Genomic DNA, 18,783 nt, shown 5'->3' with positions numbered 1-18,783 from the left:
TCATCCACATTCTTCCTCCTCACTGAAGAGCATCTAGTGTGCTTCCGCTCGACTCGTCAATGGAAACCCCATTCCCAGCCTGACAGCCCTGTTCTGGCTGCCTCTGAAGGCCTGCATCATATTCAAGAATGTATGTGTTCTCCACAGGCAGTAAAAAACAATGCACCACCCTACATGACGAGGAAACCTCTCCATCCCATGAGGTTAGCATAGCAGAGAAAGCAGAGACCTCGCTGTAACGAAACCACAGGATGGAACAAGCAGTGGCAAAGTTAGCAGAGCTCGCCATTTGTACCTATTGGCTTTGCCAAGGCTGCTTTTTGTCAATGCTGTACCTCGCCCTAAAGAAAGAGGAAAAAAAAAGAAATGGCATAAGGATGCAGTTAATGCTGGTGGTTGCTTCATTTCATATACTTGTGCATGCATGATGATGTACGCATGCATGATGATGTAAGCATGCACCTTTGAAATGACGCTATGTGAAACAAAGAAACCTTTTAAAAGGGATAAATGATTACCTCATGGGATAAAAGTACATCTTATTAATTGCAACTACCAAGGGATAACTCCTGTGTATATAATCAGTAATTACCAATTCACCATAAATTTATAGCTCAATGTGTAGCATTATCACACATGGGGATTGGAAATCGGGTTGTATTCATAATCACAGTTATTATAGTATAAATTCACATCAGGGCATTGTACAAAAATGCCCATCCTAAAGCCAAGTGCTTACACCACACCATAGAAAATGAGGTGGATGCCATTTAATTTCTTACTGATCCACAATTGCAGACACCACTTGGATTGAGAAATGAAATTCAACTTTCAAGAAACCACTTTTTGTAAGGTGGAGCTGCGGTCGTCGTCGTCGTCCCCCCAGTGACGGAGCAACTGGGATTGGGCAGGGGAGCAATGGGGGGCCTTCAGGCTGGGCCCACCAAGGGAAGGAATTAAAACATATTATTACGAAAAGACTGGTGGGCGGAAGGGGGGGGGGGGCAATGGACAAGCATGGGAGGCTGGAAAGAGAGAGCAACTCAGCTTGTGGTGTGTGGATGTGAGGGGAGTGACACAGCAGGCATATGGGTGAGGGAGCTAGAAAACGTGCACTCTCGTACAGTGCTGAAAGAATAAAGCAGTTTCCTAAATGTGAGCAGTGTTAGAATGCAAGTTGTCTAATTAAAAGGTTGGCAAAGAGGCAATGCTCCATGGGAGGGACACGCATAAGAAGAGCAAGGCAAGCCATCGATTAAGGAGCAAGGAATGGAGTGACTATACAGCCTGCCAATAGTAAGCACTGGCTGGTATCTAGGACCACTGTAAGTGTCTAGTATGAGCCACAATTGGTTTTCGTCTACAGACAGCTAATACTCTCTGGCAGGTAAGACTTTAAAAAGAAATGAACAAAAGGCTAGTTATGTTGAGGGTTGCATCCATGATCTGGAATAACACACACTAATCCTGCTTGTTCATTCACTTTTTAAAGCAGATAACAACTCCTCTCTTCAAGGAGCATCTCATTTGTCATTGTTCTAGAACCTCTGACCTTCCCTTGCTACCAGAACTGAACTATGTTGAGGACTTTATGTTCCCAGCAACCCCAGCGATACTTACACAATCATGAATCCTTCCACACACCACAACTGTGCGCAGGGTGCAGTTGGGTTCCAGGTATGGAGAATGAGAAGTACAAGTGGGAAAGAAGAGTTGAAAGAGCACATAAATAAGTGAGTTGGAATAATAGAGAGTGAGGAAAACAAAAATCTATGAATGAGGAGAATAGGTGATAAGTTATGAGGACGTACGAAGTTCTGGACTAATGAGTGAGGCCTAATGGCAAGGCCACCACTGAGGACAGGTGATCAGCGAGGAGGACGAGTAAGTCGCAAGACTAATAAAGCAGCAGACCAGAGATGAGTGAAGGGGACAAATACCAAGTGATGAGTGTAGTGTACGAGTACAGGTGGTGAGGAGTAGCACACATTATGCACACGAGTTAGGTCGATCAGTTATGTTTAGTTATTGGCACCTTCTACGCAGGTTGCTCGTGCTTGTTCTCAGGTGATCATGGTGTCTGCAGAAGTTGATCCAGTGTCTATCCCACTCTAGATCTAAACTTCTAGACTTCCCTTGGAAATAGTTGGAGGTCACTGCCTGGCCATTCTATTTAGTGGAAGAAAAAGTAGTGTACTTTCACTGCAGAGATTAAACTAGCCGGTGTCCATCTGTGCAGATGGAGCAAGGTCTTGCCTGTTTGCACATGAGAGCTCGTGACTGGTGGAACTGTGTGCGCTCATAGGCGCACAGGTGGGCCTCAGGTCTCTTCTTTATCATGTGGTGTTGGTTCTGTTTTACTGTGCCACTAATACTCATACTTGGTTATGTTTTCTTTTCAACCACAAATTCCTAAACCCTGTCCTCTTATCAGGTCTGCACAAGCTGCTCGCGGGATTTGAAGATAAATCAGCATATGCACTATGCACTTTTGCATACAGCAGCGGACAGACGGAGGACCCTGTGCAGCTCTTCAGAGGTAAAACTCTGGTATGTATGAACAGCCTCTCCTTTTCATTAAAACTTACTTATGTTTACCATTAGTACACCATGTAGTTCACCATCTGTGTTTTAAGAGTATGTAGAGCACTAGGAAGCCAGATGGCTCTCAAATACTATTTCAGTCCACTATATTGTTCATTTCTCAACCCTAACCCCTCACACTCCCACAAAGACCACAGGCAATGTGCCCTTCCTTTATTTTCAGACTAAAGCTCCATAAAATATTTCCAGCACACCTGGTCCCTAGAAACCAATCCCTCCTTTTTATCTCCCACTGAGGCTTCCACACGGTCACGCCATCACCTTTATCACCTTTGACAAAGGCTTGCAGCCCCCCCCCCACACACACTCACATAGTACTTCGATCACTTGCCAACCGTGATCTGCAGTGCATTCCAGCTATAAAATCCCTCGCAGTTACCATAAAACTGTTCAGCCTGCATGATTGAGCATCCTTAAATAGCAATACGTTCCATCTGAGACATGTCGCCTGAGTCAGATTGTCCGTCTCAGCATTGCAATCCACTTAGCAGGCTCATATGGTCATGGCAGATTGCAACCATCCAGCAACCCCAAAAACATATATGTTGTCTCAAAATGTAGTTCTCCTTCGAGGTGCTTTTTGTGTAATACAATTATGGACTTCTTTAGTATGCGATATCCTCAGAGCCAATTAGACTACAGCAAAAACTGGCGGGCTTTAATAACAGACTCACTCCTAAATCAAAACTATCAGACCTTATCCTTACCCATGACCTTGACCTACTACTTCTAACTGAAACATGGCTAAAGAACGAGACTGCACCAATCCTTGACATTCTTATCCCTCCAGGCTATGACATTATAAGAGCAGAAAGACTGAAAAGGTCTGGGGTGGCATAGCCTACATAAAGCTCATTGTGAATCTTTTGGGAGACATTGTACTTTTGCTTGTTTTCAGATACTGACATATACTATTGTCTGCAATATATAATTTTAGCTGTGTGCTGAGCCATTTCGGTCTTTTTCAATTTTGGTTGTAGGCTATGAACTGTATGCTGTGCTTTTAAAATCTGAAAATTTTTGAACAAAAGAATAAAGAAAATTTCATCATTGAGAAATTAAAGCTCATTGTGAATCTTTTGGGAGACATTGTACTTTTGCTTGTTTTCAGATACTGACATATACTATTGTCTGCAATATATAATCTTAGCTGTGTGCTGAGCCATTTCTATCTTTTGCAATTTTGGTTGTACCAAATTATAGGGACGCAAGAAGGTCACGCCCCTGGCTCTTTGCACCGCACCTTTGCTTACTTACAGTAGAATACCAGCCTGACTGGTGCAGGTTTCTAGTGCCCTGACCTTTTGTTTTTTTGTATGGCATAGCCTACATACACTGTATCAACCTTATGGTGACTCAGTCACAAACTATCGACCTTACCACGTGCAAATACCTAGGCATAATCAATGCAAGCAACAACAGGCCCCTATGTAAACTACATTTGATCTACCACCCTCCTGGCAACAATCTCGCATTCACCGAACAATTCATGGAAATCATCTCTTCCAACAAGGGGCAACACTGCCCTCCAAATCTTCCTCTGTGACTTCAATATTCATTGGAACGACAATAACGACCCCAGAGTTAACAGCCTAAAAACCTTGCTAACTGACCTCAAACTTATCAAATTCTGCGATAGTGGATCTTGTCATTGCTAGGTCAAACTCCATCGTACTTAAATCGATCGTCCCTTGTGACTGAACAGACCATCATAGCTTCTCCTTTCTCATCACTGAATCAACGAAAACAAATAAACTCCAACTTAAGAAACCCAAACAATGGAAAGGAAACACTTGCGACATTAACCGCACCGACCTGACATCCTTCACCAACAATTTACTATCGGCACCAGCGGACTAGACGGATGTCCACGACCTCACAACCCACTATAACAACTCGATGACTAGCATTCTTGGCACAGTGACGCCCTTTCAACTAAAAAGACTGTCCTCTAAAGACTCCAAACCTTGTTATAACAGGAGCCTAAATGATCAACGGCGCAACCTAAAACTAGCGGAACCGGCCTGGAGATCTGCACCGTCCCTAGAGCACCTTAAACAACTAAGATCAAGGAGGAACAACTACAACAAACACCTCAATCTCAAAAGCTAATTTCTTCGAAGATCAACTAAACAAAGCTAGAAATCGACAAAAAAAGTTGTTCGAAATTATCAAACATCAGTACGCTCAACAACCCACTGACTCCTCATTAGGCCCCAACCCGCAACCTAATTGCAACACATTTGCCTCCCACTTAGAAAAATCTAAAATGATAGAAAAAGAGCTCAATACAGCAAATGAACAACTCACATTGGCACCCCTACCTAACCCCCACACGCCGCAGTCAGCACAAACCCCTATCCAACATGGACTTACCCTCAAAAGCAAAGCGTCTTGGAACCTTTTAAAAACCTTGACGAAAATGACATCGTCAAGTTAGTAACAACACTCAAATCATCAAATAACGTATGCGATTCGGTTCTAGACAACATATTCAGCGAGATCAAAACTGCTCTTATACCCATCTGGACAAAGATAGTGAATGCATCTCTATCACAAGGAACCATTCTAAACTGCCTAAAAGCAGGACAGGTAACCCCATTCTAAAAAAAAAACTACAGCTGACCACACATCCCAGATAACTACCGTCCAATATCCACTATTCCTTCCCTAGCAAAACTACTGGAGAAGTGCGTCCATTCCCAACTATGCAACCATATAGCTCCACTCCTCCTCATCGACAAGTACCAATCAGGCTTCCGGCAGAATCACAGCATGGAAACTGCCCTGACACACATCGTCGATGACTCACTCTGAATACTATATCAAAATGAATCCTGCCTCCTAATCTTCCAGCCTTTGATACGGTCAAACATAACAGTCTCCTAGACCCACTTGAGCATAGAATTGGTTTATCAGGGGCTGTCCTAAAGTGGTTTGCCTCCTTCTGAGACAACTGAACTCAAAGAATCAAGATCAACCAATTGCTGTCCGCGACCAGACCGGTCACCCTGGGAGTCCCTCAAGGTTCTGCCTTATCTCCTACCCTCTTCAATCAATTCATGGAACCCTTAACCGAAATTCTGAAACTCTCCAATATTCATTACCACATGTATATGGATGATACCCAACTAAACCTAAAAAATTATCTTCGGATGACATCCGCCTACTCAACACAACTTTGCAAAAAACCCACATCTGGTTGACAAAAAAACACCTCAAACTCAATGTGCTCAAAACTGACTTTCTCCTAATGTCCCCACCACAAGGACACTGCGGCCTAGAAAACTGGACGAAACACATAACAGCCTTTGACTACAAAGCTTACATTATCGATTCCACAAGATCACTGGGAATAATACTCAACAAGAATCTCACCTTGAGGTAACACATTAGCACAGCCACCAGAGGAGCAAACTTTCATATGAACATTCTCAGAAAACTAAAACCCTTCCTCAACTACGACAACCTAAAAACAGCTGTTCAAGCTCTAGTTATACCCAGAATAAACTATGGGAATACAACCCTATGTGGCTTGCTGAGATCCAGACTGGGTCCTATAAGATCCTCACAACACGGCTGCAAGACTCGTCACTGGCTCCAAAAAGAACAACCACATCACCCCTGATCAAAAGGCACTGAACTGGCTCCCCTATAAGGCAAGATCACAGCTAAAAATTGCCTGCATGACACACAAAGCCCAGTAGTTCAACACACCAAAGTATATAGCCAATAAACTGGAATGATCAGGCAGTAGCAGAACTATGAGAAGCAACAACACCCTGCTATTTAAACAGCAAAAAGTTAGGAAAAAGAAAACCTACATGCGCACCTTCTCTGGCCTAGCACCTAGGATCTGGAACACCCTGCCTCCGGCAATCGGAGTGAACCCTTCCACCACCTCCTTCAAAAAAGAAGTCCAACTACTTCTAATGAATAAAACTCTCTCCTGATCCCAGCTCTGGTGCGAGTTAGATACCAACCAAACGCTGCTCACCTACCAAGTTCCGTGATTAACTCTAAGCGAGAATAACTAACATTCTCCGGACCTTCAACGAGAACCGACAACATTTATGATCTCCTGTTTGCTACTCATATCTATGTGCTTAGTTCTCACCTTTTCTTTTGATGTAACTTTTGTAAAGCGCTCTGATACCCTCAACAGGCCTAGTTTGCGCTATATGAAGCTTTATAAATAAAACAGTATTTTTTTTTTTTTTTAAACTTGCATATGGTCTACCCACCTGCACTGTTGGACGCAGATTGATCAGAAAAGACAAACGGGGAATATATACTGTTCAAGCTATGTGTTGAAAAAAGCAAATTATAGAGCAAATTAGCTTATTATGGAGGTACAAGTTGGCTCTTTAAAGTCAATGTTTGGTTTCTTATTGCAGCGTGCGCATAATTGTACAATAGTTTAGGCAAGATGGAGGCAATTTGTTTTTGTTTGGCATGAGAAAGCCGCTCACAAGTCCCTTGCGCCTGTCCTCCGCTATGGACGGAATCTACTAAAGTGGCCCCTTCTGCTGCAAATGTGGGTGAACCATAATTCTATTGGCTCATCTTGTCTAGCAATGGTGGAGGATGTTTTCTGAAATCACAGGTCACTGACGTCCAGACCTAGAATCCCCATCTCCGCTGGGATGTGGGTAGTGTTCTGAGCAGGTTTGTTCTGGCTCAGGAAGAAGGAACTTTTGGGACAACTGTCCTTGCAGGATTCTTAACGGCATATCCAAAATTCTTATGTGTAAGATGGTGGCTGTCCTCTTTAACCATGGACGGCCACTGATCAGAAAGAATGGGCAAACTCATATAATGACTGTCTCATCTGTGAGATTTATAAAGTGCTTTTGAGGATTATGAGTACTTTATAAGCTCGTACCAGGAATACATTTGTGTTTGCTAGACGTTGTACCAATGTTTTGATTGTATGATGCCCATAACAAGATATATTTTTTCACTATATCGAACACACTAGACGACCTATGGGCCAGATAGACTGAGCATAGATTTATTCAAGCTAACACTGCATGGGTCCCTCTAACTCGGGGGCGGCTAGTGTTAACGGGCGAAAATGGGGTTGCCCTACTAGCTCCGGGACTAGGATCGGGGAGTAGATAAGAGTCTATACGCAATGCAGCAGCTTCAAATGAAGTGCTCACTGATTCGTGTTGATTACAAATTCCGTTTTTTTTAGGAGGGGATGAGCCCAGAGACCTCCTGCGCATGTGCTGGCCGGGGCGAGTACTATTGCTCGCCCTCGAAGCACATGCGAGAAGAGTGATGTCAGCCTGAAGGGAGTGGCCAGAGAAATCGGAAAATGGTTGGTTTTAAACAGAGCACTTGTGCTGTGGCCCAGGCGATTTTAGCAGCGCTCTATTGAAATGAATGAATGGTATGGGGCAGGGCTGGCCTACCTCAAGGCAGAGTAGTGGGTGGCAACAATTTGAGCACTTCCTTGCCTTCGCGCTACTTTTAGGCCTCCTGATTGGATGATGGGAGCTGAGGGAGTAGGCTGTGGAAGAGTGTGGCTGCGCAGCACTGATTTCGGCACACAGCAGGTGTGTTGTATTCCATGTGTTGTTTGCTGTGTTTATTGCTCGGGGCGGACACTGGCCCCGGCTGCGGTCACAGCATAGCACTGCAGATTATTGACAGGCTGGGTGTGACAACAGGTAGGTACAATGAGCTGCAATGACTCGCAAGTTGTCTTGCATGCATGTGTGACGAGGGCTTTGTGTCTGATTTCTTCTTAAGTATTTGTGAAGTGAAAAATGACTGCTCTGCTTTCGAACTGTGGGGTTGAACTGAGCACTTGAACACTTGCCACAAGTTCGAGGCTTTGGCCATGTGGAAAAACGCGGCTGTGCTTTGTCTCGTGGTCAACTCCCCTAAAACCGTCTAAGTCTGAACGCGACTTCTGAGGGAGGTGAAATGTGAGAGACATGGGACACCTGAGGATTTATAAAACGAGTCCATAAGAGTCTCATTTCTGTTCTGTGGCAGAGTAGCAACAGTGATGGGGGAGCAGAAGTGACGGGGCCAGTGCTGGGTAATGCTCAGTGTAAAATGGCCACATTCCCCCAATTTTTTTATCTTTTGTATTCTACAAAAGTTATGTTTCACTGGTAGACCAATAGCAATATAGCTTTAACGTCCCTGTGAGGTGATCCCTTGAATGTTGTACGGCCTGGATTCATTATATTCAGATGCACGTTGCTTTGTTTGTTTCAAAAAGAAAGTGTGCGGCCTAAAGTTTTTCTTAAGAGACCGCTGCTCTTTGAATGGGACAGTAGAACACTTCAGCACTACTGTGCTTTGAATGGTACAATGCAAAAAGTGATACTGTGCTTTGAATGGGAAGTTAGTGCACACCTGCGTTACTGTGTTTTGAAAAGCACTGAAAGGCTTCCCAGCGCTACAGAGCTTTGCATGAGACAGAAGGGCATTTCTCATTAGTGCTTTTGTACTTTCAGTGGGGCAGTTAGGCACTCCAGTGCTACTTTGCTTTGAATTGGACAGTAGGGCAATTCTCACCAGTGCATTTGTACTTTCAGTGGGACAGTAGGGCATCCCCGAGCTACTGCGTTTTTAAGGAGACAGTAGGACACTCCAGGGTTGCTGTATTTGAATTGAGCAGTAGAGGACTCCAGTGCAACTGCGCTTCGAATAGGGCGGAAGGGCACTCCAGGGTTGTAATGATTTGAGTAGAACAGTTGAGTTTTTCAGCGCTACTATGATTTGAATCGGAAAGTAAGGCGCTTCTCATCAGTGCCACTGTACTTTCAGTGGGGCAGTAGGGCTCTCCATGGCTAATGTGTTTTGAATGGGACAGTATCACACTCAGGCTTCACTGTGCTTTGAATGAGGCAGTATGGCACTTCAGCACTGTTGTGCTTTGAATCGGACAGTAGATCACTTTTTTGTTGTTGTTGCAGTTTTATAGAACTCGACTCGAACAAGAGGTACCACGCATCATTGTTGGAAGTAAAGGGGATGTCCAAGTTTGTAAGAATCACATGGGACGGCACACCGAGGGCCAAGAGCTAGCCAATGTGTGTGCGCGAGGTATTGGAGTCGAAGTAAAAATGCAAATCACATGCTACAAATAGGTTGTCCTTGGGGTGACCTATGTGTTTGCTTACCGTAACCACAGGGTACAAATAACAAGCTGTGTGCAGGCTGTGAGGTGGTCCGCACTGAGTATGTGTGGTTACCTGCACTAAGTATGCCTATGTGCCTTGCTGCACTACGCACGTGGTGCACAGTGATGTATTTACACTAACAACATGATAGAATAAACGCAGCTTATCTATTACTAACATGCAACAAAAATAATGCTGCGTATTAGTCTACGTCAGTCGCATGCTACAAACCCTGCAGTGTTTGCAGCCTGCCTCTCCACGCTAGTCAGGTTACAAATAGTGCACTGTTGGCTCTGAACCTTGCTTACCCTAATCACATGATACATATAAGGGAACGATTTTCAGTCTGTGTGGCTGACTTCCTTATGTATTTATATCTGTATTGCTGCACTAAGCACATTACACAGATAGAACAGTGTGCAACTGTATGTAAGGCTGCACGTCACACACATTTTATAGCATTTCGGTTTTAGAAACACGAACACGTATGCTCGGAGCAGCGGGTGGCATGACCTTGGTTATACTGAATAAGCAGCTACCTATGGAGGAATGGTGAGATAACTAACAGAATTCCGGTAGAGAGAGGGGTACGCCAGGGATGTGTTCTAGCTCCCACCCTTTTTTCGCTATATATCAACGGTGTGGTTGAGCACCTATTGAAAGACCCTTCAGATGAACCATCCCTGGCGGGGGAACGTATCCCGACCCTCCTCTTCGCGGATGATACACTCTTGCTCTCCAAAACCCCAATGGGCCTCCAAAAACTCTTAAATAATTTCCAGCTCTTCTGTACAGAGCGGGGTTTGGTAATTAATAGAGATAAAACAAAGTATCTTGTGTTAAATCCCCCTAAAAAACCCATACGCCCCCCAAAATTGAATGATGAACCTTTGGGGAGGGTGGATGTGTTTGATTATTTAGGGATTCGTTTATCCCACAATATGCAGTGGGGTCCCCATCTATGCAAGATGCTGTTATCTCATAAAAGAGTTACAGGGGCTCTCGTGAAGGAGCAGCGCTCCTGTGCTATAAGACCGATAGCCCCCGTTATTGATATTTATGCAGCAAGAGGAGTCAGCTCTGCCCTTTATGGTGCCGAGCTCTGGGGCTTTTGTGACACTGGCGACCTATCACGAGCAGAGAGGAAGTTTTTCAGGGTCATTATGTCACTTCCCCAAGGCACCCCCACGATTCCATTAATGCTCGATCTTGGTTGTCGCCCCATCGGTGATCTGGCGAAACTTCGCCCTTTATTGCTATGGGCTCGCTTGTGGCGGGTCCCGGAACTAGCCAAATATGCCAAAGGTCTCTCGGAAATCATGTCACTCCCAGGATGGCATAGGATAAAATGGTTGCGTGACATGAAGGCCCTTTTGCATAATCTGGGGCTAAATGCATCATGGGAAAATAAATCTTCCCCTCCGAAAGCCACGCTTAAGCTCTTATATTGGAACTGGATTGCGTCCCAACGGATCTCGAACACATCATTGGGGAGACTTACTGAGGACTTCCTGAATTTTAAGGATCATCCAATCCGGGAACTATATCTCGACATCATCGAGAGCCCCTTTGATAGAGCTTTGTATTTTAAGTTTAGGACTGGGACCCTCCTACTTTATAGCTTTACATCACGATGGAATTCCCTCACTCAGACCTCCGATCTTTGCCCTTTTTGCACATCCAGACGTGAGTCTGTGGCTCACTTTTTATTCGAATGCCATGAGTATGCCCTCCCAAGGAAAAGATGGCTTAAGCAATTGTGCCGCTCCTTGGGAACTAGACACTATATTGTGGCACTCCGTATTTTAATGTCAGATGCTCGCCCATTATACGTTTGTGCCCTTGCAAAATTCTTATCTTGGGCATGGCGTATTAGAAGTAAAAGGCTTAAGGAAATTGTTTAATTTATTCTTAAATGATTATTTATGATCTGTTTTTGCACCTTATTGTAAAAATAGGTTTCTTCTTTTTTAAATGAAATTAACTTATCCCATTTTTAACTGTTACGCTTTTATGATATGTTTTTATCGAAATAAAGCCTTTGACTGACTGGCTACCTATGTTGTTAAGTGACATCTCTTTATTAATGTAATAACTGCACTTTCACAATTGCTTTATTAACCTTCCTGCTTTCGCAAATTTGCTTGAAAATGCTTCATTTGGCCAATCTTTTTTCAAAATTTTCTTGGGGTGGAGAACCCCACCCCCGGAACCCCCTGTAGGTTGTTCGGGCTCGCTCGCTACATTTGCTCGCCGCAGTGCAGTACGACAATCATTTTACACCTCACCACTTTCAAATAACTCTAAGTCCAGTAATATGGAAACTTTAATATCAATATGGACAGGTCCTAACCCTGCAGCAGCGCCCCCTACTGCTCCAGTGGTTAATGCAGGTCTGCAGCATGGAAACACTAACCAAATGTAGAACCCCTTCCTGCTGTAATTATGAAATACATGCTGCACGGTACTGAGACCAGGCACTTATTAATGGCTAGTGGACCTCTTCGTTGCACATAGTTTTGTCAGTGTATCTCACTCATGATGCAAAGGCTGCCCAGCTATCCTACAGATCGGTTTCTTCATACGTCTGCCTCAATCCATCACAACCCCTATTCCTCTCTGAAGACGCATTATTTTATGACTGTGCTCAAACTGATGAGAATAAATACACATGTAAAAAAAAAAAGCCAGTAAATCAAACTTTATAAACTGTTTGTGAATTCCTTTAGTTTTTCAGAATCAAAAACAGATGTCTGCAGGATCAGCACTGACAAAAAGCAAATGACTGCTGCAGAGTGACTAGGAATGTGTAATCCCCCGGCCACAAGAGTAAATACAGCAAATCAGGAAGAGGGAAGTGCCCCATCAAGGGGAACCAGTAGGGATTAATTGGCTTGGCAGAAGCCCAAGGTGACCTGTAAATAAAGTGGTAAGAAGGATATGAAGCCTTCCAGAACCTTGAAAGCCTGCACAGGGTTCTGATTCCAAGCTGGCAGCATTGGCCTTGCTGGAAGGACTAAAGAGGCAATATGAATTGACATTCTGCCAATTTGCTTATCTTGGGTAGGGGGCTGATCCATAGACATAGGGACCCACAAATTCTGAGATGGAAGGATATGAATCACACGTACGTCACTTCCACTGCAAGCTTTCCTTAACTAATGGAAGTCCAGTAACAGGGACACCGAAGTCAAGAAAAATATATACTTTGTGTGTGAAACTGAACCAAGACTGGTGGCACTTTGGAAATGTTCTCTTATCTGCCTTGTTGCTGTTTGTTTTTCCGAATATTTCTATCACAGTCCTTGAATATATTCAAGTTATAAAGGGTGTGTTCCTTTGGAGTAGATTCCGTTGAAGTCCCCAAGTTTCTCCAATCATCAATTCACAATAAACCAATACACAAAGAGCTATCCCCTAAAGTTGAACAGTGACTAAGACTTTTCTCCCCCAGTCAATGCAGATAAAAGCCATGTGTTAATCCTGCTTATGCTAAGACTGTGGGGTTGCAAGTGAAGGACTTTCATATTGTGCTTCTTGCAGTGATCTTTTGCAAAGGTTTGTTGTATTTCCCTTTTCTATCACTGTAAAACCTGGTTCCAGTGGCCGCAGTCAATCAGATTACAGGGCTGAATTTGAGAAAGGAGTTGTTGACCACTGTTGTCCTGGGGCCACAGTAATGAGTACCCAAACCTGATTACCAGGGAACTCTCCTTTGGAACTTGGCTCTCTCATCCAAGTGAGCAAAAGCAGTTCAAAGCTTATTTAAGGAGGTAAGGCTCATACACTTAAGAGAACAGTAAAAGTAGTAAATCTAAGTAAGGTTATCACTTGGGTGCTTTACTTTGTAAAAAGAAAAGTACTGTAGTTCACATGAAACAAACCACTGTATATGCAATAAGGATGAACGATGGAAACAAGAATGCTGTAGGTCCATCATAGCCAGAGATCTGACCCTAAATTTTAATATAGCGACTACGTGCAGAGACCTGCATTTTCATTGAACATTGGGGTCTGCAGGAGCGTTCACAAGCACTGGACTAATCCTGAAAGATTGTCTTACATGTACTTATATATGAGCAGCTCAACAGCATGCTTGTGATCATGCTTTAGCACAGTAAGCGCTACCACTCCTCCCATTGTGTACTGCTCAGACAGTGTCAGGCTTCACATTCTCATAAAGATACTTCTTCTGCCTTCTGTCCCCATTCCCCTTCCATCTCAAATGGTCTTTTTTTTCTCCCTTTGCCATTTCTCTTTTTTCCTTTTAACCTTTTTGCCCTCTTTCCCTCTCCCATTTTCATTCCACATTTCGCTTCTTGGTCTCCTGCAACTTTCTCCAACTTCTTTCTCCCTCTTTTTCCCTTCTCTTCCCCCTCCCTCCCCTGTCTATTCTTTCTTTCCTTGCAACACCACTTATTCCCACCTATCTCCCCATGGCTCAAACATTGACCTTCATTAATTGGCTTCCTGAATACTATATAGATGCATGCTGGTGGTACGCAAGACCACTATATTCAGTGTACTGTATACTTAACATTTGTTTAAAATTTTATTGAGTGTTTCACTGTCCCTGTTCGCCTATCTGGTGATACTACCCATCACGACAATTTAAAACTGCAAGGGATCCCTCAAAAATATTTGTTTTTTGAAAATTGTATAATGCTTGCTTTTATAATTTATCTTTTTCTCTACTCAGGTTTGTGTGAATGTTACCCAGCATTTCTTCTCTTTTCCTGTCTTCCCCCTTTGTCATTTTGAATTCAGTGTTAAGTATTCTTTAAATTTCATGTTCGAGGCGTATGCGGGAGAAGGTGCCTAATTATATCATTATATTATAACATCATGCATGTTATCCAAAATACATTTTAACGCTGTCTCAGGTGGCTTTTCTTTACAAGGGTATGCCTAACACAGCAAAGCTGTGTGCGATACCAACTTTAGAACTTTTGAATAGTTTAAGGAGAAAATGTCTGATTCAAGGATGAAATGTTCCTTCATAACACATTTTCTGCTCAAACCAGTCTCCTGTGAGCAAATATCACGCAAACATTCATGTTATGCAAAGTGTTGAGACTTTTACACTTTTCACGTAGCATGAAAATGAGGAATTACACAAGATCAGGCCAAAAATAAACCTTTTCGTAGAATCTTTGTGATGCCTCTTTTGTGAAATGTGAAAAGCATAAATTCTTGTTCCATTACTTAGTGGTGTGACAGCACCACAACAACTGATCATGCATTCCTTTCTTTCTTTCCATTACCTGAACACCCATTGACCATATTTGTAGGGGCAGATCGTAGAGCCGCGTGGCCCTCGGGACTTCGGCTGGGATCCCTGCTTCCAGCCGGACGATTTTGACAAGACGTAAGTCTTTGTTTTTGGCCTTTTGCTTCTTGGGAGATGAAAGGGTGTGAGCCAAAATAAGATTTTTTTTGACACACAATAGTTTTCCATGTGGTGGGAGTGCCTGTTTGTTTATTCATTTTATCTGTATTGTGGGTATTTTAAGGCATAGACCACATTTCCACGGCCTCAGAACATAATGTGTGTAGAGGGGATTAAATTAAGCAATGGTTTGCACTGAAGCATAGGTGAATTTGGGAGATCTTTGGTGGGGAGACCCTGCCTTCGGGTAAGTCAGTTGTCATTAGATTCCTTTGAATGTTTTCATAATGAAGAGAGTTATGGAATAGGGCAGTAATGTGTGAGGGGTCAGGAGGTGAGGGGGGGCCAGAAGTGTGGTGCCTACTGTTGGTTTAGCTGATGGTGGGAGGTGGTCAGTGTTCAAAAACTTTGATGCACCATGTACCTCTCACCTCCCTCATTGCCCTCACAGAAGTAGCCATATTTAGCCTTCCAACTAAATCGGGGTCAAAGGGAACAGAAAGCTACCAATATTGGAGGAAAAAATAATTTACTGTTCTAACTCCTTTCTTCCACTATTTGGGAGTGTGAGAATGTGGGCATGCCAGTGCAGTCCATTCACATGCACACCACAGGATGCAGAGCATTAGAGATTGGGAATCTGCAGCAGGCAGAATATTGGCTTTAGAAATTTGATTGCCAGGATGAGTAGCTGGAATTAAATCCACATAGCTGGTGGCTTCAAGCAAGGACCAAGGAGTAACAGGATGCTTTCAGATAAAGGGCCATTTAGAAGACGCATGTCTGGAAGCCTATCTGAAATTTTACACAATCATTTAAGAGGTTTGAAGGGAGAACGGGAATCCCAAAGGGTATAGCACTTTACTTGCATGAATGTGTTGTGCTTATTGTTCATCTAAGTTTCTGGTACAACCTTAAATCCTGTAACAGATTTTCAGGAGGTTGTCCAGTGTATATCCGATAAAGCAACCTGGATCCAACCATGATGACCCCACTAGGTAGAGCTCTGAAGCAGGGATCTCTAGTACGTTTCTTTAAACTAAAGGGAAAGAGGTGCTTCCACTCCCCAACCATCTCAACCAATACCAAAAAAGCAAATAACACCTTCAATGTTTTAACTTTTTAAACGGTGTAATATAACTTTAATTACGACCTGCCCTTTCGCCTATTATTATCATGCATTTAAAACCCCATACTGGGAGCAAGAGAAAACATCTTAGTCAAGAATAATTGAGTTTCCATCTGGAGTTGACGAAGATGCATATCAGAAGTATAAGTTAAAATAGGGACCTCAAACCTGCTTGTATGGGCATAGCTTTGAGGTCCATATGGCATGGCCCACAGATTTTCTTGATGGCGTTGGTTTCTAGATTTTCTCAAGTAAATCCCCCTCTTTCGTATAACACTGTAGTTTATCAAACTCCTATCTTTTTGGTGACAGCTATCGGTCTGGGGGTTCTGCCATCTCACACAGAGCCCAAACAAAAGTGTGAAAAAATCTACAGTATATCGAAAAATAACTTCAAAATGCTTATATAGTCAAACATTTGATTATAGATGTCATGCATTTCAGGACAAACCAAGTTCATCAAGCTTGTATGAGATGGCAAAGCATGAATCAGGGCACTACACAGACACTCTATCTGTCCATTGGATGACTCAAGTTGAATAGTCGGCTCGCTTTTGCACTCTTTTAGCATTAAATGTCTTGCATTTTCATGAGGATTGTTCAGTAAAAAGACAGTGTGAAATAATTAGCCATTAAAGGATGCATATTCCAAACCGTTGGCAGGAAGTTTCATGCAGTGTTGCTTGGCGGGTCCGCTGTTTTATCTGGATGGTTAATTCCAGGCTTCAGCATTGACGCGGTAGGAGTCTGTGCTGAATTTGGGGTTTGGCCGGCATTTTTCCCTTTTTTGTGGTGATGGAACAGCAAACCCGCAAAGCAATTCTACACGAAGAGCGAGGGAGATCATTTCTGATGACAGTTGCAAGTCTCTGCTTTTGGTTGTCTCCCGGCAAAGTAGAGGACTAGGTGGCAACACTGTGAGGTCAACGGCATGTCCAACTGGTGACCTTTCCTCCACTGTATCTTCTCCTTCTATGTCGAAAATCATTCAGTTTTTTTTATTTGTTTCATATTCTTTCTCTGTAGTATGGTAGTTTTGAAGACTTTATGTGGAAGTGTTGGTGTCAGGAAGTGGTGTTTTGTTTTGGTCTCCTCTTTTGAAGATTCTGCCTGAAACTTTAAGTGGTGTATACTTGTCAGCAACTTTGCTAGCTGACCCTGTGCCCATGCATGATGGCTATCAGTGGATGCTTTATACAAGAGTTATGCATAGCTACATGCGCTGCTGGCTGCCTGAATTTGCAGTTTCACACTGTTGTGTCTTTGCTCTATACCCTCAGGTATGCAGAACTGCCTAAAGCAGTGAAGAACACAATCTCCCACCGATACCGAGCGCTGAAGGAGATGTCTGACCACTTTGCACTACAAAACGGACCTACCGAGTCATCGTAGGACCAGCGGAAGCATGAACACCAGCAGAATATCGAGGAATCTCTGTGCTTCGGACATCATTTCAATGAAAACATTACCTTGCAGCCATTTGCCACAGTATTGTTGAGTACAGACCGCATCCCAACCAGGTTGTGTCCTTCCAGCACTTTCATGTCCAGATTTAATTTTGCCACTTGGTAGCGGTCATGGTGAATAGACGCTTTAGAGACTAAAGACTAAATCTGGCTTTGTGACATCAATTGTTGCCTACAGCAGAAGCGGACGGCTGAACAAATGGCACTGGGATAAGGCCTTTCAGTTCAGAAGCTGACCCAGTGAAACCAAACTCAAGTTGGGCATGAATGAATCATCATCATCTGGTATCCTCTGCAAAAGGCTTTTGTCTGAGCTCCGTTCTCATTGGTGGGTCACAGCCACCAGCATCTTCTGTTATATTTAGCTGCCTTGTTTCTCCTCAAATCGATAAGGAGCAATAACCTGGGTCAGAAACCAAGACTCCACCAGGTTCTGCTCTCTGGACAAATGGGAGACATCCCTTCTAGCACAGTTAATCCAGAACCTTCCAGAAGAACGGTCAGTCCACACAATCATATTGGGGGGGGGAGGGAGGGGGGCTGGATCGGGGTAGGGTTGGAGACTTTTTTTTCTATATGTGTTGACAATAAAATCATGTCTTTAAAGGTTCCTTAAATCTGCCTATGTGCAATTATTATAATTGTGTGCAATAAAAAAATATAGTGACCACTTTTTGCGCAGCACAACAAAAATCCTAAATTCAGTGAAGCATGGCAGGGAAGGTTGATGTGCACAGCCAACCACTGTGCCAGGTAGGGGCAGTAGCTCTCATCAGCCCCTCCTAAGAAGCGATGCATCCCCACAAACGAGGCTGCGCGCAAATCGCCAATTTATCCCTTGCTATGAATTACATCAAGCGGTTGCACGGCGGCATAGAAAATTGTGTACATGCACAGTAAACCAGTGTATATGGGTATCTAGAGGAGATGAGCTACGTCCACCTCCGGGGCACAGGTAAGCTCTCCGAGTGACTATGAACAATGTGTCTTCCAGAGTCTTCAGTGCTGGGGTGGTCTAGCCAATCAAAGCGACGCCTGCAGTAGGAA

General features: G+C 43.5%; 1 protein-coding gene across 1 annotated transcript in view; it reads left to right on the top strand.

Moving 5' to 3' along the window:
- The window catches only part of ITPA (inosine triphosphatase), a 124,430-nt gene extending 106,077 nt beyond the window's left edge, over nt 1–18,353 (top strand). The window contains exons 6-8 of the mRNA XM_085601443.1: nt 2,435–2,550; nt 15,044–15,120; nt 17,551–18,353. Of these exons, the coding sequence (XP_085457569.1) occupies nt 2,435–2,550; nt 15,044–15,120; nt 17,551–17,662 (305 nt within the window). The 3' untranslated portion in view covers nt 17,663–18,353. The remainder of the gene's footprint in view (nt 1–2,434; nt 2,551–15,043; nt 15,121–17,550) is intronic.
- Nucleotides 18,354–18,783: the final 430 nt, after the last annotated feature.

Source organism: Triturus cristatus, chromosome 4_2 (genome assembly GCF_964204655.1).
Source record: "Triturus cristatus chromosome 4_2, aTriCri1.1, whole genome shotgun sequence".
Classification (NCBI taxonomy): domain Eukaryota; kingdom Metazoa; phylum Chordata; class Amphibia; order Caudata; family Salamandridae; genus Triturus; species Triturus cristatus.
Note: the sequence above shows the minus strand (reverse complement) of the source record. Positions and strands in the feature narration are given on the sequence as shown.